This window comes from Rattus rattus, chromosome 8 (genome assembly GCF_011064425.1).
Source record: "Rattus rattus isolate New Zealand chromosome 8, Rrattus_CSIRO_v1, whole genome shotgun sequence".
NCBI lineage: Eukaryota > Metazoa > Chordata > Mammalia > Rodentia > Muridae > Rattus > Rattus rattus.
The window spans coordinates 43543024-43568898 of NC_046161.1; the positions used below are offsets into that span (position 1 = coordinate 43543024).

At 42.2% G+C, this 25875-nt stretch overlaps 1 protein-coding gene across 1 annotated transcript; it reads left to right on the top strand.

The window, feature by feature from the left end:
- Positions 1–777: 777 nt before the first annotated feature.
- Zw10 (zw10 kinetochore protein) lies at positions 778–25526 on the top strand. The gene is made up of 16 exons (XM_032910094.1): positions 778–971; positions 3129–3263; positions 5407–5508; positions 5667–5744; positions 5881–6040; positions 7192–7344; positions 8608–8799; positions 11231–11394; positions 14467–14649; positions 16167–16402; positions 18581–18652; positions 20381–20550; positions 21170–21300; positions 22130–22261; positions 22993–23195; positions 24975–25526. Exons 1-16 carry the CDS (start codon positions 867–869, stop codon positions 25093–25095), a joined length of 2337 nt encoding a protein of 778 aa, XP_032765985.1. The 5' UTR covers positions 778–866; the 3' UTR covers positions 25096–25526.
- The last annotated feature ends 349 nt before the right edge of the window (positions 25527–25875 follow it).

The window sequence follows — 25875 nt, forward strand, 5'->3', positions numbered from 1 at the left end:
AATCTCTGATAGGAAGTGCTAAGAATCTTGTTTTAGGGGCTCTCTATATAGAAGTCTCCGTGGCTAGAAGCACTGGTTGCCCTTACTCAGGACCTGGATTCAATTCCCAGCATCCACATGGAGGCTCACACCATCTGAAAAGTTCAGCTTCGGGGAATCCGTTGCCTTCTTCTGACTTCCATGGACACAGCCAAAACATTCATACCTATCTTAGAAAGAAGGTTTTACAAAAACGATGTCTTTAACACACACAGAACCGTTACACCAAGTATGAATTTGTACCATATCCATGCATCAGCATACTTATACTAAGGCATATTAACAATATAAAAAAGGTGCAATTGTGGGGATCCTTTCACTTATGAGATGATGTCATTCTCGCACAATTCCAGAGCGCAAAATTCGCAGATTCAACTGCTGCGCCCAATGAATATCTAACAAAAAAGATAGCGATGACTCTATCGAGCTAGATAATCTCACAGGAAAACGTTACTCAGTATAGGGAGGGTCATAAAGGATTACTACCTGAAACATTTCTCAGCTTCTAGCGTAAACCAAACTAAACCAAACCAAACCAAAATACAGAAAGAAAAAAACTGGCGGGAACAGACTGGCATTTGAAAACTGGTAGGGAGTGGATCACGCCTGCGCACTTTGGTGCCTCCCAGAAGCTGCCGAAACGGCGGACGTCTGACGGCGCGAGGCCTGCTGGGAACTGTAGTGTGACTCGCGCCTGTGCGCGAGTGCCGGGCTACGTAGAACTCAGTTTCCCGGCAGGCCGTGCGGCGAGGCCGCTGGCGGGACCCGAGCTGCGGTGCTGGCTGCTGGAGTGACCTATCCTGTTGGTGTGGGTACGCTTCGTGGCAATGGCTTCTTTCGTGACGGAAGTCTTGGCCCACTCGGGGAGCCTGGAGAAGGAGGATCTGGGCACCAGGATCAGCCGTCTGACCCGGCGGGTGGAGGAGATCAAGGTAAGGGCGGCCCCAGGCGGCTGCCGCTGGGGAGATCCGGGTGCTGAGCCGACGGGGAGAACCCTGAGTTGGAGGCTCAGAAGTGTGGGGGCTTCTTGGAGCACAGCTGCAGAGCGGTTGGAGACCAAGGCCTGGGACTGTAACGAGGGAGTGCCGCGTCTGTTTAGTGTTGGGGAGGGGGACTAAACTGGGCAATAGTGAGCCGGTGAGAAGAAGACTGAAGAAACCTGAGGAGCCGGGGCGTGGAACTGGAAGCCCGGATGTCCACATAGGACAGGACAACCACCCAATCTGTCATCACTATCCACTCCTCCATTTATGGATGAATGTAATAATTCTAAGAAAGTCGCATTTTTTTAAAAGCTGGTTGAATGTTTATAAAAGTATTACTTCACGCACGGAACTTGAGGCATGCTGAGGGTTGGTGAGCTGGTACCTGAATGGATTTGCGGCTCACAGCCATAGTTTCACTATCTATTAGTGTTACCTGGCAAGCCACATCTTCACTGGCTTTCTTTGAAAATGACATGTAAGTCTAAACTAAAGGGAGCAAACTTGGTAGGCGCTAACAACTCTTTTTTTTTTTTTTAATCTTATCAAATGTTCTTTAATTTCATAGAAAATATGAAACATACTGTGTAGGCACACTATAGTTTTGCAACAACTCTTTTCTTACTTTTTTTTCCCTTTTTTGTTTTTTCTAGATAGGGCTTCTCTGTGGAATAGCCCTAGTTGTTCTGGACTCAAGCTTTGTAGAACAGGCTGATGTCAAACTCACAGAGATTCACCTGTCTCTGCCTCCTGAGTGCTGAGATTAAAGGCCTGTACCATCACACCCATTCCTAACAGTTTTTGATGTTAGCTTTCTTAATTTTAATTTAAAATAGATTTATTATATATAAGTACACTGTAGCTGTCTTCATTCACACCAAAAGAGGGGATCAGATCTCATTACAGATGCTTGTGAACCACCATGTAGTTGCTGGGACTTAAACTTAGGACCTCTGGAAGAGCAGTCAGCACTCTTAACCACTGAGCCAACTCTCCAGCCCAGCTTTCTTAATTTTATGTATTCACGTCACTAGCATTTCTATAGTGTGGCTTACTTTTTTAAAAAATGACTTTCTAATGATCCAGGATGAGAAAATTGCACTCATTTCGTATGTAAGCTTGAATCTTCAGTCAACTGAGAACTATTTTCTATGCCTCAAGCAGACATCTTCTTTGTACTGCCAGCTCTTATATTTTTGCCATTTTTTAAAATCTTTTTACTACTTTAAATATATTTCTGCACAACACACACACACACACACACACACACACACACACACACACACACACCTTCCATCTCAATTTTAGCCTCCTGCATAAAACAAATGCCTGACTTTTTCCCTGAAAGAGTCTTTCTCTTTTGTTCTGAGATGCTTTGTAACTGTGGGAGTGTGACACTTCAGCCTTGTATTTTTGTTCAGTTTGGAGAATATTATCTTTCTTACATAAAAGGAATTAGTTTGTGGGCAAGCATAATTTACATAGTGCAGAGTGTTCAAGAAGGGATTAAGTCGTTTTGAGTTAAGGAGGATAACAAGACTCAATCCTTTATAAAAATTTTATTTATTCATGTGTGTATGTCTGTGGGTGCATGCGTGCCATGGTGCAAGTGTGGAGGTCAGAGGACGACTTGTGGGAGTGAGCAGTGTGAACCCCAGGAATTGAGCTGAGGTCAGAAGGCTTGGTGACAGGCACCTTTACTATTGGAGACGTCCCCCTAGCCCTTTTTATCCTTCGAGGAGTTTTAAGATGAACATTTTGTAACCCAGAAGGTAGAAATTAGTAAATTAAGGTATACAGATTATAGATCTCTATGTTTAGTTAGGTAGATGATTAAAATTCGTGGGCAAAGTATGATACAGTTTCTTGTGATTCGTTTGGCTCCATCTTTCTCATTTCCGGAGTCTGTTCTGTACAAATCCAGAGCATTGTTGGGGTTTGGGAATTGTCCCCTTCCTACATTTTACAGATGAATGAAATGTTTTTGAAGGACACCCATGACTTTGGGTAACTCGATAAAGTTCCAACATTGGAAGACGCGGTGTGTTTTTAATGAAGTTGCTGGTTCGTTTCATTGTCATGCACTTCCTCCGTCCTGTATTATAGGGCGAGGTGTGCAATATGATCAGCAAGAAGTACAGTGAATTCCTGCCTACCATGCAGAGCGCACAGGCCCTCGTCACCCAGGTGGACACTCTATCCAATGACATCGACCAGCTGAAATCCAGGATAGAGACCGAGGTAAGCGTAGATCGTTGTATGGGGTACATTTACGTTTCTAAGGGAGGCATCATATTGGCTTCCTGATTTCCAAGACCATCCTGTGGGACATTTCAGGACCTTCCTTTCCTTGTTGGTAAATAGAGGTTGAATCAAGTGGTGGTAGGGTGACTTCAGTTCTAAACTAGAAATATTTCTCAAACTCAGCTATATTACTTCCTCTTACTGTAACTTTCTCTTAGTGAAAATAATAATGTCTTACATTTAAATGGATTATTTTTTTAAGGTTTATTCACTTTGTGTATATGACTACACTGTCGCTGTCTTCAGACACACCAGAAGAGGGCATCAGATCCCATTAGAGATGATTGTGAGCCACCATGTGGTTGCTGGGACTTGAACTCAGGACCTCCGGAAGAGCAGTCGGTGCTCTTAACAGCTGAGCCATCTCTCCAGCCCGAATGGAATTTGTTTAAAGAAAATCTCAGGACTTTAATATTTTCATATGAAAATGTTTAAAATTTGGTCTTTCATCTTTTCCTAGTTAAAGTGCTTGTCTCCCTCCTGCCACCCCCATATAAGGTCTTTCTGTGTATGTGTAACTCGGGTCATCCTGGAGTTCATCGGGTAGCCCATGCTGGCCGTGCATTTTCAGTGCTTCAGCTTCCTCAACCCCAAAGGCTAAAATTAGAGGCTAGAGGTTTGTGTCACTATGCGCAACCACCCTTTCATCTTTTAATAGCACTCTTAGATCTGCAGCTGGTCTCAGACATGTAAGTGTCAGAACAATCTTTCTTGAATTTGGCTGTTTATGAAGTGGCTTGTGTTACTCACCACAGCTCTTCAGCTTAGCATGAGCTTGCAGAGGACTCTCGCTCCCCCTGTCCTGCCATGCTCTGTGGCCTAGTGCTTTATATCTAGGGATGGAGATGTGGTATATTTTGGGAGCCAAGGATAACCGAGGATCAAGCTGTTTGGTCAGTGAAACAAATCTAGACCCTTGGCTCTCCATATTTTAGGCTGAGTGATTCTGTCCTGTACATTGTAGCTGCTCATCTTCCTGACTTTTATTCACTCCTTCAGTGTGGCAATCAAAAAATGTCTCCAGACGTGGCCAAGCATTTTAGCGATGTAAGGAAAACCATTAGAGAATGGGACCATGGGACAGGGAGAGGGAGGAAGAAGGAAAGTAGGAGTGTGTTATCTTGGTATTGGCAAGATAGGCTTTGGGTGGAGCAGAGAAAAGTCAGTGTTTTGACAAGAATGGTTTTGATGGACTGGGGGAACTCATACCTTTCTTAAAGTTAGATGTGGGCTGCCTGAGGTAAGGAGTTAAGGCATTGTGTCTGCCGCTGTCAGAAAAAGCTTATTGTGTGAAGGAGGAGGGGAGAAGGACAACTGCTGAGAGATAGAATGCTTGCTCAAGGGGAGAAAATGATTCCCAAAGGAAAAAACTCAACCTATTTAAATCTGGTGTGAGACACCTTGCATGCCTGTGTACCTAGTTACTTCCTTCTTGAATGAATGAAGAATGAGGTATGGGCGGCTTCAAACACAGAAGGGAGAAAATTAATGTTGCACAGGCCTTTCGAGAAAGGGATAGAGTGAGAAGTGGATTTTTCTTCAACATTAAAAAAAATCGCAGTCTCTGTGGCTGCCTTTCTAGTAATCCAAGTGATGAGCTCTGTTTAGAGGAGGTGATGAGGCAGAGGCTGGCGAGTCTCCACGAGCTCAAGACCAGCCTGGTCTACATATAGTGAGTGCCAGGCTAGCCAGGGCTGTGTTGTCTCAAACAGAAAAAAGAAGAGAGGGTGACTTGACAGTTGACGTTGATGAGAATAGGTATTCTTTGTTGGTTTTCTGTGTTAGATGCTTGCCACTAAAACTCAGGTCATCCTGCTTGGTGGGTAAATGGGGAAAAGAACTTTGCCCACTGAGCCATCTCATTGACCTGAGAATGGCCTTCATGTTTAGGGTAAGGCTTTGAACCTGGACCCAGGCTCTCCCAGCCATCTTCTGTGCTTTTTATTTCCATCAGAACTGTGTTTAAATTCAACCTAAATCCCACCGGGGAACTAAGGCTTAGTGATAGGTTATCCATGTTTTATTCCTCTGATGTGGTAAGGCCTGAAGTACTTACTTACACTTTTGTTGTGTAAACTAGGTCTGTCGGGATCTTCACATATCAACTGTTGAGTTTACGAACTTGAAGCAGCGGCTGGAAAGAGACTCTGTCGTCCTAAGTTTGCTCAAACAGCTGCAAGAGGTAAGGAAGCTCAGCTGGAACCCTAGTGCTAAGGTGGGGGGGAGGAGGTTGTCTCTCTCCTCATTGTCCCGATGTTCCCTGACAGTGGTGTTTTCACATCTTACAAGCTGATGTTAAAACAGACACAGGAATTTAAATGCTACGCTTCTCTGTTTCAGTTTTCTTCTGCTATTGAAGAGTATAACGGTGCACTGGCAGAGAAGAAATACATCCCTGCTGCCCGGCTCCTGGAGGAGGTGCGCATACTCTGACGTCTGAGCAGTCAGTGCCGTCCCTACGTCTGATATCTTTATGGTCATGCAACACGTGGGCTCTGATTTTTTTTTGTGAATCTGGAGGAGCTGTTTAACAGTGATTCCATTTTTTTACCAGGCACAGGAATGCTTGAAGTTATTAAAATCAAAAAAATGCTTTGACTTAAAAATGTTGAAGTCTCTCAGCATGGAGCTCACGGTACAGAAGCAGAACATCCTTTACCACCTGGGAGAAGACTGGCAGAAGCTGGTTGTATGGAAGTTCCCGCCATCAAAAGGTGCTGCTGACCTCAGGTGGACTGTTTTGCTTAATCTGCCTGACGCACATTGACCTCTGAATACATCCTAAATGTCTACTGTTAAAAAACAAGAACGTTTCGCTTAGTAATGTATTAATTTATTCATTTTTCAGTACCTCAATTACTGATCTTTAGACTTACCTCAGATCTCTGTTTTCATCTTTCTGATTAGTACATATTGTACATAACAAAAGAATATATTGTATATAGTAATAGATCTCATGATGATATTTTCACAAAATAGATAATATATATATGTATATATATGTATTATATATATATATATATATTTTTTTTTTCTTTTCTTTTTTTTTCGGAGCTGGGGACCGAACCCAGGGCCTTGCACTTGCTAGGCAAGCGCTCTACCACTGAGCTAAATCCCCAACCCCAATATATTTTGGTCATATTTACCTCCAGTTCTCTTCTCTTTCTCCTCTCACTCCTGAGACTGAGCTCATGTTGGTAAATTATTTTTACCTTAGAAGAGGTATGTGAAGGACATACATTTTTCTGTGTTAGATTTTTTTGAAATGTAGTGTATTTCTTTCTTTTTCTTTTAAGATGTATTTATTTTATGGCTATGAGTACAGTGTTGCTGTCTTCAGACACACCAGAAGAGGGCATCTGAACCCATTACAGATGGTTGTGGGCCACCATGTGGTTGCTGGGATTTGAACTCAGGACCTCTGGAAGAGTAGTCAGTGCTCTTAACCACTGAGCCATCTCTCCAACCCAGTGTAGTGTATTTCAAAGTAAACCTTATCCTGCTCTGTTTCCTATATCCATTTTGCCCCCACTTCGTATATTACATATTGTATCGCCCGGTAGTTTGAAAGAAATGATTCAGAAAGTTTTAGATGTGAAGCTGTCAGCAGTGTTGAAGTCTTTCTGATATTTGTATTACACCTTTGGTGGTGCCGGGGTGTGGATGGTCTGGGAAGCGAGCTCACTTTGCAATTCTTGCTTGCTTTTAGTCATTCTGCACATATTTAGGGCATGGATATCACAGTCAACCATATTATAAGCATGGCATAATGAAGCCGTGCTTAGGAATCTCAGTAGAGGAAGGGCTGAGAGAAGAGGATCACATGACATTGCTAAGACAGCTGATAGTTTTCTCCTCCTCTTAGATACCAGCAGCTTAGAATCTTGTCTACAAACAGAACTTCATTTGTGCACTGAGCAGCCCGAGAAAGAGGAGATGACTCCTCTGCCATCCATCAGCTCTGTCCTCTTGGCGTTTTCTATTCTTGGAGAATTACCCACCAAGCTGAAGTCATTTGGTAAGTGGTTTGTTTCATTCCCATTAAGTTTCAGAAGGCCTGGTGTTAAAGGGATGACTGAAGAGTCCGTAAACTTCATCAAAGGGAATAGTGCATGGGTCTTTTTTAAAGATAGTTCTTGGGCTGGAGAGATGGCTCAGCAGTTGAGAGCACTGACTGCTCCTCCAGAGGTCCTGAGTTTAACTCCCAGCAACCACGTGGTGGCTCACAACCGTTTGTAATGAGATCTGATGCCCTATAATGGTGTGTCTGATGACAGTGACAGTGTGCTCTCGTACATAAAATAAATAGTTAAAGAAAACAAACCTAAGTAGTTCTTAGTTTTTACAGCTTTTGTTTTTGAATAACGTAAACGTGTTTAGGTGCGAAGGATACTCTGGGAAATCTGCAATGTGTAATTTCATGGGTATATTTTGTTTTTTGAAATTTACTCATTTTTATGTATATGGCTAGTTTGCTTACTTATATATATGGGTATCCTGTGTGTGTTTTGTGCCTATGGAAGATGTTAGATCCCCTTGAACTGGAGTTAGAGACAATTTCGAGTTGTCATGTGGGTGCTAGGAACTGAACCCAGGTCCTCTGTGAGAGTAGCCAGTGCTGTTAACCTTGAGCTATCCCTTCATTCCTTGTGATATATATCTTTGGGACATTTACTCCTTAGAGACTTCTTTTAATGATGATTTTAAAACAAATTATATATATATATGTATATGTATATATAAAATTTATATATATTTGAAATTTATATATAGTAAATATAATATATGTAATTTATATATATTTCAAAATTTATATATATTAAATATAACATATATGTTTTGATTGTGTGTATGTCTGCATCAAGGGTACATTGGAGGTTAGAAGAGGGCATCAGATCCCCTGGAACTGGAGTTATGAATGGTTGTGAGCTATTATGGGTGTTAAGACTCGAACCTGGGTACTCTGCAGTAACAAGAAATTCTCTTAACCTCTGAACCATCTCTTCAGCCCCTGACATCTGTTTATTTGTTTGTTTGTTCAAAACAGGGTTTCTCTGGCTGTCCTAGAATCACTTTGTAAACCAGGCTGGCCTCAGACTCCCAGAGATCCACCTGCCTCTGCCTCCTAAGTGCTGGGATTAAAGGCAGCTCGTGATTTTTAAATTTTGATTTTTTTTTTATGTTTTTGAGTCAATGTCTTACTCTTACGTTTGGGAATTTCATATATGAGTAGTGTATTTCTGGTGTTTGTCATTGAGTGTCCCCATGGTAATGATTTCAGGTCAGATGCTGCTGAAGTATATACTTAAGCCTCTGGTGACTTGCCCGTCGCTCCATGCTGTGATTGAAAGGCAGCCGAATTCAGTTAGCATTTGTTTCCAGTCTCTGACGACGGACTCAGAACATCCACCACCACCCGAAGCTTTTGCAAAGATCCAGTTGGTATTGGAAGTGCTCCAGAAACAGCTTCTAGGTGTGTACACCAAAATAGCCTTTTACAGTTTGGAAATGTGTGTACTACTTTTACACGTATTATAGAGCAAAGCACTGGTCTCCGGGTAAGTCATGCCACAGAAGCACAGGGGACTCCGTCTTCTTGCCTAATTTATAGTTTTTCTCTTTGCCCTGTTGGGTTATTAGTGACATCTCAGAGCCTGTATTTCTATGGTATTTTAGCTAGAGTCTAGGATGTACTTCTCTTATTGGACATCTGATAACATCATGTTTTGGGATACTTGCCTTAAAAATAGGATAAATGAGCCAGGCCTGTTGTATATGTTTCCATGGGAAAATCCCCATTAACCTGATGCAAACAAATGAAGGAATATCAGGAACAAATCACATTACCACTTGGCCTATTGCTAATTTTTATGTACTTGGATTAGAAATTGCCTGTTTTGCTTTAACTCAGATATTACACACCCATACACACACACTCACACCCACCCACACACACACACACTCACACACACACTCTCTCACACACACACATTCACACACTCACATACACACACACACACACACACACACAGACACACACACACACACACACACACACACACACCCCTACAAAAAGTTCTTCTAAGCCAGATGGTGGTGGTGCGCAGCTTTAGCCCCAGCACTTGGGAGGCAGAAACAGGTGAATCTCTGAATTAGAGGCCAGCCTGGTCTACAGAGTGAGGTCCGGGACAGCCAGGGCTATACTGCTGAAGTGTACTTAAGCCTCTGGTGACCCTGACTTGGAAAATAACAACAAAAGAAGTTTCTTCTGGTTTTTAAAAACAGTGCTGCTATTTCTAGCTTGTCCGATTTATGTTCTCCTTGCTTTCCTCAGTAGTTTTGTGGAATGTTCCAGCCAGCATTCTTCTGAGGAAAGTTACTTATTTTGTTTAAATGATTTAGAATTGATAGGAGCAGAACTCCTTAAACTGTTACACTTGGGGGGCATAAGTGACAAGTGACAGACACCCTCCCTTTTTTTTATATGAGATCAGTGAGAAATATTAGTATGGTTGTTCATGCTTGTACTGTCAGTAGACTGGAAGCTGAGGCAGGAGGATCACAGTGACTTCCAGTCTAGGCTGGGCTGCAGAGTAACCCTGTCTCATTCTGTATTACACGCTTCTAAATCCAAATGCTCATTTTCGGCTTTGGATGTTTAGCAAGTATTTTTTTAATCTCAGTGAAAACTGTTTCAGTAGACTTTCTGAAACTTTTATAATTCATGAGCAGCAGCGAAGAGCACATTTTTGTAGTCATTTGTAAACCAGGGATAATTTATAGTGTTGGCATATATATAGACCGGTGTGTTTGTTTTTGTTTTTTTTTTTCAAGGCAGAATTTCTCTAGCTTATTATTTTTTTTAAACAACTGTAATGACTTTATTATTCCTAGTCTGTTCATAAAAAAGCCGGTATGGAGTCTAAAAGCAAACACCAACATCTTGGCTTCCCCTCTCTTCTTTCTTTTCATATTTATTTGTTTATTGGTTTTCTTCAAGACAGAATTTCTCTGTGTAGTTCCTGGAACTTACTCTTAGACCAGGCTGGCATCAGAGTTCCTCCTGTCTCTGCCTCCTGAGTGCTGGGATTAAAGGTGAACGCCACCTTTTATTTACCTATTGACCATAGCCTGAGTGTGGATGTCAGAGGACAACTTAGGGGTCAGTTCTGTCCTACCGTGTGGGTGTTCTGGGAATTGATGGTAAGCCAAGCATCTTTACCCACTGTGCCGTTCAGTTTGCTCTTAACTTTTATTTAAATGGCAAATGTGCTATTCTAAATATACTGGTCCTTTGAAAAAAAGGAACCATGAGATGGACTGCAAAGGAGGCACGAAGACATCACTTGGCAGATCAGGCAGCATGCTTTCATGTAACTTACTGATGCTTTGCTTAGGATAAATTCCTAAATCATATACTGAGATGCAAAAGTACAGCGTTCTTTCTTTTGTTTTTGCTTTTTTTATTATTAAAAAGAAGTAAGGTTTTGTAGGGTTTTTATTAAAAACTAGTTTTAACTTGGAATGCATACTTTTTGAGTGCTTGTTACATAATCAGAGTAATGGCTTATGGGTAGATGATTACAATGTAGTGGGCACAGTGTGAATTACCATGGAGTGCAGGAGTGCTGTGGTGAGCAGGGTCTGTCTGAGCAGAGAGAGGAAAACAGTTCTGACTTTACACTGTGCGTTGTCATGCACAGCCTGTTGAGGTACCCATGGCATTATCTGTGCAGTTTTTCTTTCCCACCACCTTTTTATTTTAATTTTTATATATTTTTGTTTTCTCTGTGTTACCTTGGTCACGTCTTCTGCCCACCATCTTAAAACTGAGTCAGTTTAGAAGACTAGGGATTATGAATTTGTCAGGACTGTGTGTCTAAAACCTTTTCCTTTGAATTCAGATTTGCCTCTTGATGCTGACCTAGAAATTGGAAAAGTCCCTGAGATCGTGTTGGTTGAGATGCTTGGTGAGGTGATCTGGGAGGACCTGTCCGATTGCCTCATCAGAAACTGCTTGGTTTACTCTATTCCCACCAATAGCAGCAAGCTACAGCAATATGAGGAGGTAAAGAGTAGAGGGATAGCAGGCTTTCAGTTGGGAAAGTCCTGTGCCGTGTTGCAGATGTTTTGATCTTTTCTTCTTAAGTGATACCCTTAAGAAAACTATTACTGGGGCCGCAGAGATAGCTCAGCGGTTAAGAGCACTGACTGCTCTTCCAGAGGTCCTGAGTTCAATTCTCAGCAACTACATGGTGGCTCACAACCATCTGTAATGGGATCTGATGCCCTCTTCTGTGTCAGCAACAGCATGCTAACATACACTAAATAAATAAATAAATAAATGTTAAAAAAAGAAAACAAAATTATTATTATTAAAAACCAGGCAGAGTGGCACACGACTTTAATTCCAGTAGTTGGGAGGCAGAGGCAGGAGGAACTCTATGAGTTCAAGGCCAGCCTGGTCTACAGGGTGAGTTCCTGGACAGCCAAGTATACACAGAGGAACCCTGTCTGGAAAAAACAACACCAAGAACTATTAATAAGGAGCGAAAATAACAAATGACTTTGTTTCTCTTCTGGCTTCCTGTCTCTTTGATTAAGAAAATATGCTTTTTTAAAAATTTTTATCTTTTTTTTTTTTTTTTTTTGTTTGTTTGTTTTTTTTTTTTTTTTTTTTCGAGCTGGGACCGAGACAGGGCCTTGTGCCCGTGAGGCAAGCGCTCTACCACTGAGCTAAATCCCCAACGCTTAAAAATTTTTATCTTTATTGAATATTTTTTTACTTACATTTCAAATGCTGTCCCGTTTCCTGGTTTCCTATCTATAACCCCCTATCCCATACACCTTCCCTCTTCTTCTATGAGGGTGTTCCCCAATCCATCCAACCCACCCCTTTCCACCTCCCTGCCCTGACATTCCCCTACACTGGTGGGTTGAGCCTTGGCAGGACCAAGGGCTTCTCTTCCCATTGGTGCCCAACAAGGCCATCCTCTGCTACATATGCAGCTGGAGCCCTGGGTCTGTCCACATGCAGTCTTTGGATGGTGGTTTAGTCCCTGGGAATTCTGGTTGGTTGATATTGTTGTTCTTATGGGGTTGCAAACCCCTTCAGATCCTTAAGTCCTTTCTCTACCTCCTCCATTGAGGTCCCCATTCTCAGTTCAATGGTTGGCTGCGAGCATCCACCTCTGTATTTGTCATGCTCTGGCAGAGCCTCTCAGGAGACAGCTATATCAGGCTCCTGTCACCATGCACTTCTTGGCATCAGCAATACTGTCTAGGTTTGGTAGCTGTATGTGTATGGGCTGGATCCCCAGATGGGGAAGTCTCTGGATGGCCTTTCCTTTAGTCTCTGCTCCAAACTTGGTCTCCATATTTCTTCCTATTAATATTTTTGTTCCCCTTTCTAAGAAGAACTGAAGCATCTGCACTTTGGTTGTCCTTCTTCTTGAGCTTCATGTGGTCTGTGGATTGTATCTTGGGTAATCCAAGCTTTTGGGCTAATATCTAGTTCTATCCATTTGTCTGTGAATTTCATGAAGTCATTGTTTTTGATAGCTGAGTAGCACTCCATTGTAAATGTACCACATTTTCTGTATCCATTCCTCTGTTGAGGGACATCTGGGTTCTTTCCAGCTTCTGGCTATTATGAATAAGGCTGCTATGAACATAGTGGAGCATGTGCCCTTGTCATATGTTGGAGCACAAAGTATGCTTTCTTATACCTTTTTAAAATTTTTCATACTTCTATCAGCTGTAATAGCTATTTTGTGATATCTCCATTTTAGTGCTTGTTTGAATGCTAGAGTAAGGGTGTTTGTTTATAAAATCTTGACACCATTTTGGAGTCTTCAAATTCTATTGAAGATTCTCTTCCAAATGAATCAAGGTTTGGAAGAATGTATAATGAAAATGATGCCTAGGAATGTTTTGCCTGAGTGTATGTATGTGTGTCATGTGCCTGGTGCCTGTGGAGACCAGGAGTGGGCATCAGAGCCTCTGAAACTGGAGTCACAGATGGTTTTGGGAGCTACCATGTAGGTACTGCCATTTAAACCCCAGCTTTCTGAAAACAACCAGTGCTCTTAAGTGCTGAGCCATCTTTCAAGCTCCTAGAATGTTTATTTTTAAACTGAGTAACTGATGAATTGTCCTGTTATCTAAATGGCCATCTTGTGTTGGCTTAGATTTTTCAGAACCTCCTTTAGTAAGGTTTCTTAAATGCTTCCACTTCCCTTCTAGCCCACTGACCAAAAGTAGGGGAGAACGATGGGTAACAGACAAGGGCAGTGTTTGGAAGTAGCTCTTTGGTACAGTTCCAGTCTTCCGTGTCAGGGTATCAGCAGTTCAGCCCAAAGCATTAAACACAAATCAGTTTTGGTAGTCCTGTCCAGTCAGCAGATCCCAAACCTGAATCAGTAGCAGACGCACAAGTCCATCAGAAAGAAGCAGCCAAAATACCAGAAGTTCTTTGGCTCCATTCTCTCTTCCAAGTCACAGCGAGCAAAGGTGAGTGAAGACCAGTGAAGTCCTCAAGGCGAACCAATGCAAGAGCATCCTCACTGTGTGTTGGTTCTATTTATACTCTTTCCAAATACCATGCATCCTCAACTGTCTGCCTCAGCAAAACATCCTCAGCAGATCGCTTCCAGAAAAGCACCACATGACACAATCCGGTCTTCCAAAGAAACCAGAAATCTCCACTTCAATCTTGGTTCTTATTCTTTTCATTACAGTGGATTTGGAATTTTCATATTGAAATGTATGCACAGTTGATGTACAGTTTCTATAGTTTCAGTCTGACAGTTGACTGACAATATTTGGGGAAAAATTTGTTTCTTTACTAGATTTATATGAGTTCTTCTTGTTATTTTTTTGTGAAACAATGGAGTGTCAGAGGATGTTGTTTATTTACATAGCATTTACATTCTATCAAGTACTATAAGCGAGAGATGATTTAAGTATATGAGAGGGTGAACATAGTTTGTATGTGAGCAGTGTGCTTTCTTATACAAAGGACTTGAACATCCAGGGATTGTAATTTCTGAGGGGGGTGTTCTGGAGCTAATTCCCAAAACATACTGAGGGATAACCACATAGAGTTCTTTTCTCTTCTTCTTATGCTTGTCTGTGTCAGATCATACAGTCCACAGAGGAATTTGAAAAGTCCCTAAAGGAGATGAGATTTTTAAAAGGAGATACTACTGACTTGCTGAAATATGCTCGCAATATCAATTCTCATTTTGCTAATAAGAAGTGCCAGGATGTGATTGTGGCGGCTAGACATCTAATGACCTCCGAAATTCACAACACCGTGAAGGTACGTGGGGCTTACTGCGTCTTTTATGGGGAGCAGCTTAGTTTTGAGACACTTATGGGGAAGAGAGCAGTCGTCAAGCTCTTGGAGACAAATGGTCCTCTTCAAAGTGCTCCTGTTGTCTCCCTTTTCTTGGAGTATTGGGAGTTCCAGATAAACCGCATACTTGAAAGCCACTGTATAAACTGAGAAAGTCTACAAATGTTGTGCTTTGCTGTTGACAGGATTAAAAAGCAGATTATTCTTGTCATTACTTGAGGATATATGTGCTTGGGCTATATTATGTGTGGAGAATGTGGGTGCACGTGCGTACACACACACACACACACACACACATACACACACATTCAAATAAAAACAAAATAAATGTCTCACTTTTTTTAAGATTTATTTATTTATTATATATGAGTACACTGCAGCTGTCTTCAGTCACACCAGAAGAGGGCACCAGATCTCATTTCAGATGGTTGTGAGCCACCATGTGGTTGCTGGGATTTGAACTCAGGACCTCTGAATGAGCAGTCAGTGCTCTTAACCACTGAGCCATCTCTCCAGCCCAATAAATGTTTTTCTCGAAGGTATAAATAATTACTTGCAATGGGAATGAACTTACATGAAGAACAGTTTACTGTTTGACTCTTGATAATTTTGAGCTTTTTTTGTTTATATCATGTATTTATCCACATATATTATTTAAATATTTACATATACAATATACATAATATAAAAATAATGTATAATATATAACATATACAATAATATAACATAATATATAATATATATTTACATCATTTAGTATATATAAAACAGTACTAGGTAAATGCAAAGTGTTATAGAAACATACTGAACATTACTAAAACACAGACTAAGGCAACCTATTAGTAGATTTTTCCCAGCCATTTTTCTGAGTTGCTTGAAATGGCCTGGAGGGCATTGGATTCTACTTGCGTTTCCTTTTTTTGAGGGAGGGTTTCACTGTGTAACCCCGGCTAGCGTAGAACTTACATGGACCAGGGTGGCCTCGAATTTAGAGATCCACTTTTTTCTGCCTCCTAAGTGCTGGGATTAAAGGTGTCTACCATATGCAGCCCGGGCACTGGGTTCTTAATCTGTTCTTCTGCATTCCTCATTTCCTTGGCATGGCCCATTATTGTCTCTTCCAACAATATTTTTAGCCATTTGAGGCACACAGATATTAGCACATTCTGAGGCAAGTTGGAGTTTTTATGAGACCTGAGAATGATGAGTTTTACAGGTTTTTTCAGTTTCTCCAAATCTTTGCTTTTCCATTAATATTAAGAATCCCACAGTACATGAGATTGCTTATCTCTTTGGTGTGCTATCAGTCCAGACCAGCCAGTCCTTTAATCAGACCACTCGTGTGAGCATCTTCTAGTCACCTGTAGGGCCATGGCTCCATCAACACGGAAGCCTTGATTGAGTGTCTTTAGCCTTTGCTGTGTGCTTGAGTTTGCATTTTCCTGGAAACGTCTTTTTCTGTTGCTATGTTTGAATTTTAGATTGGTCCTGATTGTGAGGAAACCCTACCAGACTTGCCCAGTCCTGATGCCGACCACAGGCTACAAGTGCAAGTGTGCAAAGTGCAGTTCACCGATGCCGGACACTTAGAGCCTGAGACTTCGCTGGACCCTCGGTCCTTCTCTTTACCCACGTGCCGCATCAGTGAGGCTGTGAAGAAGTTAATGGAGCTCGCTTATCAGACTTTACTTGAGGCAACAACAAGTAGCGACCAATGGTAACACAGATAACTTGACCCTGTCATTTCCTTACAGTAACACAGGTGTAAAAGTGTTAAAGCGATGCTAGCTGGGCCTGCTGGTCCATGTTCATAACCCAGCACTTGGAAGGCTGAGGCAGGAGTGTGAGGTTGAAGTCAGCCAGGCCTACAAAGCAAGGTCTGGGCCAGCCTGGGATACTTAGTACAGTCCAGCTATGAAAGAAGAAACCAAGAAGTAGATACACTTGTGGATAAATGTGTAGGCTTGTTTTGGTATTAAAAATGTGTTTTAGTTTTTAGTAAGTGACACTTTGTCGAATTTTGGCTGTCTGTGATCAAACAATGCTACATTAGAAAGCACAGACAGAAGACTTAGAGCACTTGTTTGAAAAGGGTTAATACTGAAATGCTCATTGCTGGATAATTGTGGTGGTTATACCATATGAGCCTGGAGAGCCAGAGGGACCTGTGAATTCACATTCGAACTCTACATAGCAGCAACATGCAAAGGGAGAAACAGTCGATTTTCTTTGGAAGTAGAACATATTACAGCCCTGACTTCACCCTTTCAAGATGACTTCTCCTAATCTGTAGTGTGTTCAGGATACCTCAGGCTTTATTTCACATCTCATATTGAATCCTTTTGTTTTGAAAGGCTCCTGTGGTAGTAGAGAAGTAGCCAGTTGATTGTAGAGCTGGTCTGATAAAGGCCATCAGTGTGAGTCTGTATGGAGCTGTTCTTCTCAGCCTTAGGAAAAGCTGTGGAATTAGGCTTGAGTTAGTCATTGTGTCCTCAGGTCTTGTTATTTCTGTGTGCAAATACTTTAATTAATTAATTAATTAATTAATTAATTTTATTTACTTATTTGTTTAATGTATGTGAGTACACTGTCTCTGTCTTCAGACACCCATTACAGATGACTGTTAACCACCATGTAGTTGCTGGGAATTGAACTGAAGACCTCTGGAGGAGCAGTCAGTGCTCTTACCCTCTGAGCCATCTCTCCAGGCTGCAAATACTCTTTTTTATGTTGTTCTGGATAGAGCATGACTCTAGTATTATAAGCAGAAAAAAAATTGTACTTACTTTTATTATTAGTGTATATGCATGTATGTATGTTCTTGATTGTGCTATGGCACATGTGGAGGTCAGAGGACAACTTTGTGGAATCAGTTCTTTCCTTCCACTTACGTGGGCTCTGGGGATCACACTCGGGTCACCAGGTTTGCCAGAGAGCTGTTGTTTGCTGAGCCATTCCCTGCCCCTGTGAAAAACATCTGTTTCTTTATAAAGAATGTTGATGTGCTCTTTTGGCAAGGTAAACAAAGTTGACATTATTTCCTCAAATGACATTCTTCAAATACATCAGGCCAGAAGTTGGGGATATATGGCAATATTTAAAAAAATTTTTTTTTTAAAAAACCTGAACACTGTTTTGGTATACTAAGTACTTACATTCATTCTACTGGCAATAGATTGCTTTTTAATACTTATTTTAATTATTTAAAAAATAATTTTAAAAAATTTACACATTTTGACATTCACAATGGGCTTTTAAAGAGCCATTTTTCCCATCTGTGTATTTTCTCTTTAAGGTTCATTTTGGAGGCCAAGTTTCCCTGTCCTCCTCCCACAACACACACACACATACACACACACACACACACACAGAGTCTCTTAACTGCATCTTAATGGTGATCCTTAGGTAGTTAAAGATCAGATTTAAAGGGCAAAGGATGTTGAGGGTTAGACAAAAATGTTGATTCATCCTTTGCATTGGGGAAGACGGGGAAAGGTGAAAGCTGAAAGTCAGCCTGACTCTGAAAGAGCTGGTGAGTGCCTTTGTTGATGCCCTTTGCAGAATGCATCAAGAAACGGGTGACATTTGCTTGAGGCTTAACTCTGTTTGTCACTGGGAGGATACCTTGGGTGCTGGCAGAGCACAAATGGATAAGTAGAGAAGAGGCTTTGGGTTGAACACTCCTGTTCTGAAGGTCGATGATGTATCCAGGTTTTAGAAAAGAAGTTCAGTTTAGAGATACCGGTTGAGTGTGTCTCCACTGATGGCCACGGTGTTTTCCTGCAGTGATGAAGGCGTGTGTTTTCTGCAGCAGTGGTTTTTATCACATGCCCTTCACTAACAGAATACCTGCTTCATTCTGTATGATTTTTCTGAGTGTTTGTTTTCCTTCCAGTGCTGTCCAGCTTTTTTACTCAGTGAGAAATATCTTCCATTTGTTCCATGATGTGGTGCCCACATACCACAAGTGAGTATCTTATTCCTGTACAATTGGACCTCTAAAACGTTACATCAGGTTAAAACCAATAACTTCATATTTTCACCAAAGACAGTGATTAAAATTCACAGTAAAAGTATACCAAATTCTGGGGTTGGGGATTTAGCTCTACAGCCTTTAAAAGGTCTGAATTTGGTATACTTTTTTTTTTTTTTTCTGGAGCTGGGGACCGAACCCAGGGCCTTGCGCTTCCTAGGCAAGCGCTCTACCACTGAGCTAAATCCCCATCCCCGGCTGTAGACTTTACTGTGGTGTGAACAGTGATTTTGTGTGTAGGAAGGTCACACACACTATATCCAGTTTTTAATGTCTGGGCATTTTCAGAACCATTTTACATTTCTTGGTTAGGAAATAGAAAAGTCTTTGTCCTGTGATTCTATTGTTGTGAAGAGACACCATAACCATTGCAACTCTCATAAAGGAAAACATTTAACTGGGGCTGGCTTATAGTTTCAGACATTTATTGTCATGGAGAGAAGCATGGTGGCATGCAGGGAAGACACGGTGCGGGAGAAGAAGTCGAGAGTTTTACATCTTGATCGACAGGAAGCAGACGGAGGCTGTGTGTTACGTTGCTCGAGCATAGTAGACCTCATAGCCTGCCCTCACAGTGACACACTTCCTCCGAGGCCATACCTCTTAATAGTGCCTCTCCCTATGGCCAAGCAGTCAAAGTCTCTATGGAGGCCATACCTGTTCAAACCTTCTCATAGGGTTTGAACTGGGTAGAGACTAATTTGTGTGGAAGAATTGAAGTAGTGAATTTCAGTTCTGGGTTAAAACCATTATCTACAGAGATTTTAAAAAGTAAAAATGCCTGGTTTCATTCACAAAGGTTATTATTCTGGGAAAAATTCTAAATACCTTTATATTTAAAAATTTTCTATATGATTCTGATCTGTAGTCAACTTCAAAGGACTTGTATGGGATAAAGTCTAAACAAGTAGATAGTTTTTTTTTTTTGTTGTTGTTCTTTTTTTTTGGAGCTGGGGACCGAACCCAGGGCCTTGTGCTTCCTAGGCAAGCGCTCTACCACTGAGCTAAATCCCCAACCCCAAGTAGATAGTTTTAAATCCAATTCTAATCTGATTTCAGTGTTTCGTTATATAAGTGAAATGGGAGTTCAGGAAGCAGAAAAGTGAGCCTGTATTTCTCTTGGCTGAATTTTCAGGGCAGGATGTAAAGTCTCCTGTGTCTCCTGTCTCCTGTGCCAGAAGTAACACATCCACAGTTGTTTATTTTATTTTCTTGGCTTGTCTTTTTTAACATACGTGCGTGTGTGTGTGTGTGTGTGTGTGTGTGTGTGTGTGTGTGTGTGTGTGTGTGTGTGTGTGTGTGTGTGTCTCCTCATAAAATGCCCACAGAGGCCAGAAGTTGGATTCCCCTGGAGCTAGAATTACAGGTAGTTGTGGGCCACCTGATTTGGATACTGGGGACCAAACTCAGGCCTGTGCAAGAATAACAAGCATTTGTAGTTGCTGAGGCCCCCTCTCCAGCCCTCCCCGGGACAGTTTGTTGGCTAAAGTCAGGCTGGCACAGCTCACCGAGCTAGAGCGACCGCATGTTTTGTTGTGCTCAGCACTTAAGAGTGGGGAAAGCCAAGGCCGCCTGTCACCTTAGAGCACAGATGACTTTCCAGAAAGCTCGACTTGAGTAACCAACAGGTGGTTTCCTCTTTTGTCCTTCCTCTTGGCCTAGGGAGAACCTTCAGAAGCTTCCCCAGTTGGCTGCCATTCACCATAACAACTGCATGTATATTGCTCACCACTTGCTGACCCTCGGCCATCAGTTCAGATCTCGGCTCACCCCCATTCTTTGTGATGGCACGACCACTTTTGTGGACCTTGTGCCTGGCTTCAGAAGACTTGGTAACTGGTGCTTCACACTTGGGGAAGTGTGATTTATAGCCTAGTACTCTGTAGTTTAATAGGTGAGGTGGTTAGGAGTTAGTGATCTATTAGATGTGTTAGAGTGTGGGAGGTCCTCTGATTGGTTAGTTTCCAGTTATTCTATAAAGTGGATGTCATCTTTGTGTAAACATTTTTTCCTGACATGATTTTGTGGTATGTTGGCATGTCAGACTTGACTCTACCAAGTCACTTGTGTCAGGAGAGAGCCACATTTGTATGGTAAATCAATATTAATTATGAGAGTACCCTGAGAAAAGTTGTTCATTTAGCTTTTCAGTTGTAGGTGCTCTCCATCAGTGGTATAGACGTTGGAATAGTAAGCTGCTTTATCTATAGAAGTGATTTTTCTTAGCTGTCTCATATCCCATGCAAACTGTTGAAAAGGTTTTCCTGTTATGCTGTGAAAGGGTCAGAGGGACTGGCTAAGTGGACTCAGAATCATTCTATACAACAAGCACATTTAGTGAGATTGTTCTCACACAGGCCAAGCAGCTGACAGTCTTAGGCTCAGCTCGCCCACCCTGGTTTTGCAGTGTGGGATTCAACAAGTTTACACTTTTTTGTTTTCCCTCTGTAGGGACGGAGTGTTTTTTGGCCCAGATGCGGACCCAGAAAGGAGAACTTCTGGAGAGATTATCAAGTGCTAGGAGCTTTGCAAACATGGATGATGAAGAGAATTATTCTGCAGCAAGCAAGGCAGTGAGGCAGGTAGGAGGCTGATGCAGGCACCGAGGTCCTTGGGGGTCCCTCACCCCACTAGTAAGTCCATCAGTTGAGTTCTATGCTCCCCATTGCAAAGTCTAGATGCTTGTGACAGCTGTGTGTAAAGTCTTTTTTCTGTTCAACCAAGACAAGCCATCTTTCCATTGACTCAATAATATTAACTCATTGTATGTGAACACATTTAAATGTAGATTTTCTTCTCTACCTCTGTCTTAAGTGAGGCGCCCCCCCCCCATTGGTGTGTATTCATTGTGTATGGTCTGGGTTTTATAAAGACATTTGCATACAAATATTAATAGAGCGTTTAGCCCCTGTCCCTTTCCTTTTTCTTGCCTTTCACAGCAAGTGCTAAGACCCTTTGTTCCCTTTTGCTCTACTCTCCTATCATGTATACATACATTATACATATATTCATCAATATACATACATTAGGGTATGGGTGTACTGTAGGATCTCAGAACCACAGATGAGCAGAGCTGTGATCTGTGTCCCCTGAGACTGACTTAGTTTGCTTACAGTGATCATTTCCAGCTGTGTATGTTTTTTTTGCAAATGACATGACTTTGGTCTTTGTGGCTGAGCAGTATTCCATGGTGTACACACTACATTTAGTTTCTCCCTCTGCTGATTTACCTCCTCACTGCTGTGCTCCCTCCTCAGGAAGAGTCTGCTTTTCTTTACTCAAGGATATCACAGAGGGTAAACGTTCAAGAGCCACGGAGTCCCCATTACCTCACATCTGTATCACTTCTTTCTCCCATTCTATTTCTCCCACGAAGTGACGGGTGTGAATCCTAACCCTCTCCTTCTCCAGGTGCTGCACCAGCTGAAGAGACTTGGGATCGTGTGGCAGGATGTCCTGCCGGTGAACATATACTGCAAGGCTATGGGGACCTTGTTGAACACCGTGATTGCTGAGATGATTGGCAGGATCACTGCTCTAGAGGTGAGAGCGGATGTCCACTTGGAAGGCAGGTCCTGTCCTGCACCATGACTGTAGCGAGGAAGTGATACTGCAGTCTTGTTCTAATGGGCACAGTGGTAGAAGAGATTGGTCGTTTCGTGTCTACCTCAGGCTGTTGCAGCTTGGTTGGTTGGTTCCAGGCTTGTCTGAGTTCTGTTTTGCTGTGAACTTGTTAATCTCTTTTATACCTAGATAAGAAAGTAGGGTTGTGGGATTTCTTAGTCTAGCGTCTAAATTAGGAATGGGGACATTGGAAACTGGGCAGTGGTCCCAAGACATATTACTTAGTATGAAGTCATTTGTTCAGCAGATGAACTAGGTAATTTAATTTAGCAACATGAACACAGTCTGTGCAGGCCCCAGTTTGCCAACACACTGTGCAGTTGAGTGGACTGTAGGTGATACTATGAGGAAAATTCCCTGGATGTGGCTAGCTGACCCTTCAAAGCACAGGTCAACCAAGGCCTTACTTGTAGCACTGTCCTTCATAGCAGCTGTGTGTAGTCTGTTGTGCTGGGGACACAGGCTCCTGTGTAGAGCCTTGCTGGCCATTGGCTGACACACAGATTAGATCATTCTACCTTCAGGAGGGTTTTCAGAGAGCTGATTGAATCTGGTGACTAGTAAGATGGGCTACATTACTGGGAAATCATCTGATCTGCCCTGCCCTTTGGTCAGTTCTATTCTGTTATGTTCTCTTTGTGCTAAACTAGGACATCTCGACTGAAGATGGCGATAGATTGTATTCCCTGTGCAAAACAGTGATGGATGAAGGGCCACAAGTATTTGCACCTCTGTCTGATGAAAACAAAAACAAGAAATACCAAGAAGAGGTTCCGGTCTATGTGTCCAAGTGGATGCCTTTCAAAGAACTCATGATAATGCTACAAGCTAGCTTGCAGGAAATCGGAGATAGGTGCGTATGTGTTTTCTTTAGAGGCTTATATACATGGTCACGAAAGAGGGTTGGGGCCACCAGTGGCAGCTGCCCCTTCCTCCCACTGTGTGCATGCGTGTGCATGTCGCAGGTTATTGAACCCACAGCCTTGTGCATGCTGGGCAAGCCCTCTGCTACTGAGCCACATTTCCGGCCCCTCTGTTCCTTAGAGTTATTCAGTTAAGAATTTCATGTTCCAGTGCAGTAGTTGAGGCCTTTAGTAGTCTTTCATAGGGCAGATCTTATGACCACCTTCTCATAGTTAATGACAAAAGGACTTTCATCCATACTTTTTGATAGAGAATGTAGTTTTGGCAGCAGTATAGATATTCTGGCAATTTTTAATTAGAAGTCCGTCCTTCTTACACCTGGATGATGTATTAAGAATGGTAAGATACCCCAAGCACTGCAGTTGAGTTAAAAGGGGGGCATCCCCTTCTCTGGGAAGGGAGCAGAGCAATGGGGGAAGGGGGCTATAAGGGTGGTACTGGGAGGGAGGAGGGAGGGGGCTGGGGTAAGGATGTAAAGTGAATAAATAAATTAATGAAGAAAAGAAAAAAGGAAAAAACGAGGGATTGTCAAATCTTAAGTATTTAGTGTGAGGCCATTTTTTTGAATGGCCAGTTCTTTTCTGCAGGGAGTGCAATAGTTAAGATGTTGGTTCATGGGGTTGGGGATTTGGCTCAGTGGTAGAGCGCTTGCCTAGGAAGCGCAAGGTCCTGGGTTCAGTCCCCAGCCCCAAAAAAAAAAAAAAAAAAAAAAAAAAAAGATGTTGGTTCACAACCTGTGGGTCCAAACTCTTTTGGGGCTTGACCAACCCTTTTGCAGGGGTCACATATCAGATATTTACATTGTGATTCAAAACAATAGCCAAATTACAGTTATGAAGTAACAATGAAAATGATTCTGTGGTTGGGGGTCAGCACAACATAAGGGACTGTTAAAGGACCATAGCATTAGGGAGGTTGAGAATCCCTGGTGTAGGAGCCTAAGCACCACACCCCTCTGAGGACCTTTTGTGTTTTTCCACACAAGGTTTAACTATATACTCCAGTCTAGGAATTGTTATGGACACCAGGCTGGCCTTGAGTTTCAAATGACCCTCCTGTTTCCACCTTCCAAGTGCTTGAATTGCAGGTATGAGCCATCACCATATGTGGCTCTAGTTTTTGTTTTTTCTTTTTTTAAAGACTTATTTATGAGTACACTGTAACTGTCTTCAGACGCACCAGAAGAGGGCATCGGATCCCATGACAGATAATTGTGAGCCACCATGTGGTTGCTGGGAATTGAACTCAGATCCTCTGGAAGAGCAGTCGGTGCTCTTAACCCCCAAGCCATCTCTCCAGCCCCCTTTTCTTTTCTTTTTTAAGATTTACTTCTTTTAAGTGTGTGGGAATTTTGTGCGTTTATATGTCTGTGCACTACATGTGTACCTGGTGTTCATAGAGACCAGAAGAGGATGTCTTATTCCTTGGAACTGGAATTACAGAAGGTTGTGAGCTGTCATGAAGGTTCTGGGAATTGAACTCTGGTCTTCTGAAAGAGCAGCTAGTGCTCTTAACTGGAACCATCTCTCCTCTGCTTCTACTCTCTGGCTGTGCTGGTGCCAGATACAGCCATGATCAGCAATAGCTAGAGGAGGGTGGGCCTCACGGGATGTATTTAATTCCACTTAAGTGTTTGGATCAAGTAAGACAATTTAAGGTCTGGCTTCTACTAGACAGAGTAGGAAACAGAACCTGTCTTGTTTTGCAGGTGGGCAGATGGAAAAGGGCCCCTGGCAACTGCATTCCCTTCCAGCGAAGTAAAAGCTTTAATTCGTGCCTTGTTCCAGAACACAGAAAGAAGAGCGGCTGCCCTTGCTAAGATTAAATAGCTCCCCCTTCCTCCTTTGGTATGATTATTTCCTTCCAAACGTCTTGGAATTACTCATTGGTGTTGGTGAACCAATACATCATGGAAGTATGACTTCACATAAGGACATCCTGGCCTGGATGAAGGCTTCCTGACCTGGACATTAAGATGGTCAGTTTAAGCAAAGCACTGGGTTCCTTGACTGTTGCTGCTATCCCTTGTCAAGTGTGAATCTGCTCCCCAGTGTGATTTGCTCCCTGGCCCTCTTGAGAGTTGTAAACTTGATAATTTTAGACCCTGGCTTTGGACATTCCAAAGTTAGGGTTCAGAATTTGTAAAATACTTTTCTTTTTTGAGGGTGGTGGGTATTAGGGGCACATTACTTGGTCTTACAAGAATTCGGGAAACCTCTTATAATATTTCTTTCCAGTAAATAATGCCTTTCAGAGTTCAGCGTGGCTATCTTTAATAACATGGGCTATGGCAAAAGAGGTTAAAACCCAGGTTTGTTTGTTTTTTAAAAGATTTATTTATTTTATATGTATGAATATATTGTCACTGTCTTCAGACACACCACAGGAGAGCATTGGATCCCGTTGCAGATGGTCGTGAGCCATCTGTGGTTGCTGGGAAGTGAACTCAGGACTTCTGGAAGAGCAGTCAGTGGTCTTAACCACTGTGCTGTCTCTCCAGTCCCCCAAACCCAGTTTTCTTACATGCTTTTTAGTCTCTGTCCCCCACTGAGGACTTGTTCTTCCTTTGAGCCAGGTTCTGGCTCTGTAGTTCAGGCCGACTGTGCTGA

What these genes read in the sequence shown, in the direction of transcription:
- Zw10 (XM_032910094.1), top strand. Translation starts at nt 867, where the DNA reads ATGGCTTCTTTCGTGACGGAAGTCTTGGCCCACTCGGGGAGCCTGGAG. An exon ending in GTGGTGCCCACATACCACAA is followed by an intron (nt 18,653 to 20,380) that starts GTGAGTATCTTA and finishes CTCTTGGCCTAG; the next exon opens with GGAGAACCTTCAGAAGCTTC. An exon ending in GCCTGGCTTCAGAAGACTTG is followed by an intron (nt 20,551 to 21,169) that starts GTAACTGGTGCT and finishes TTCCCTCTGTAG; the next exon opens with GGACGGAGTGTTTTTTGGCC.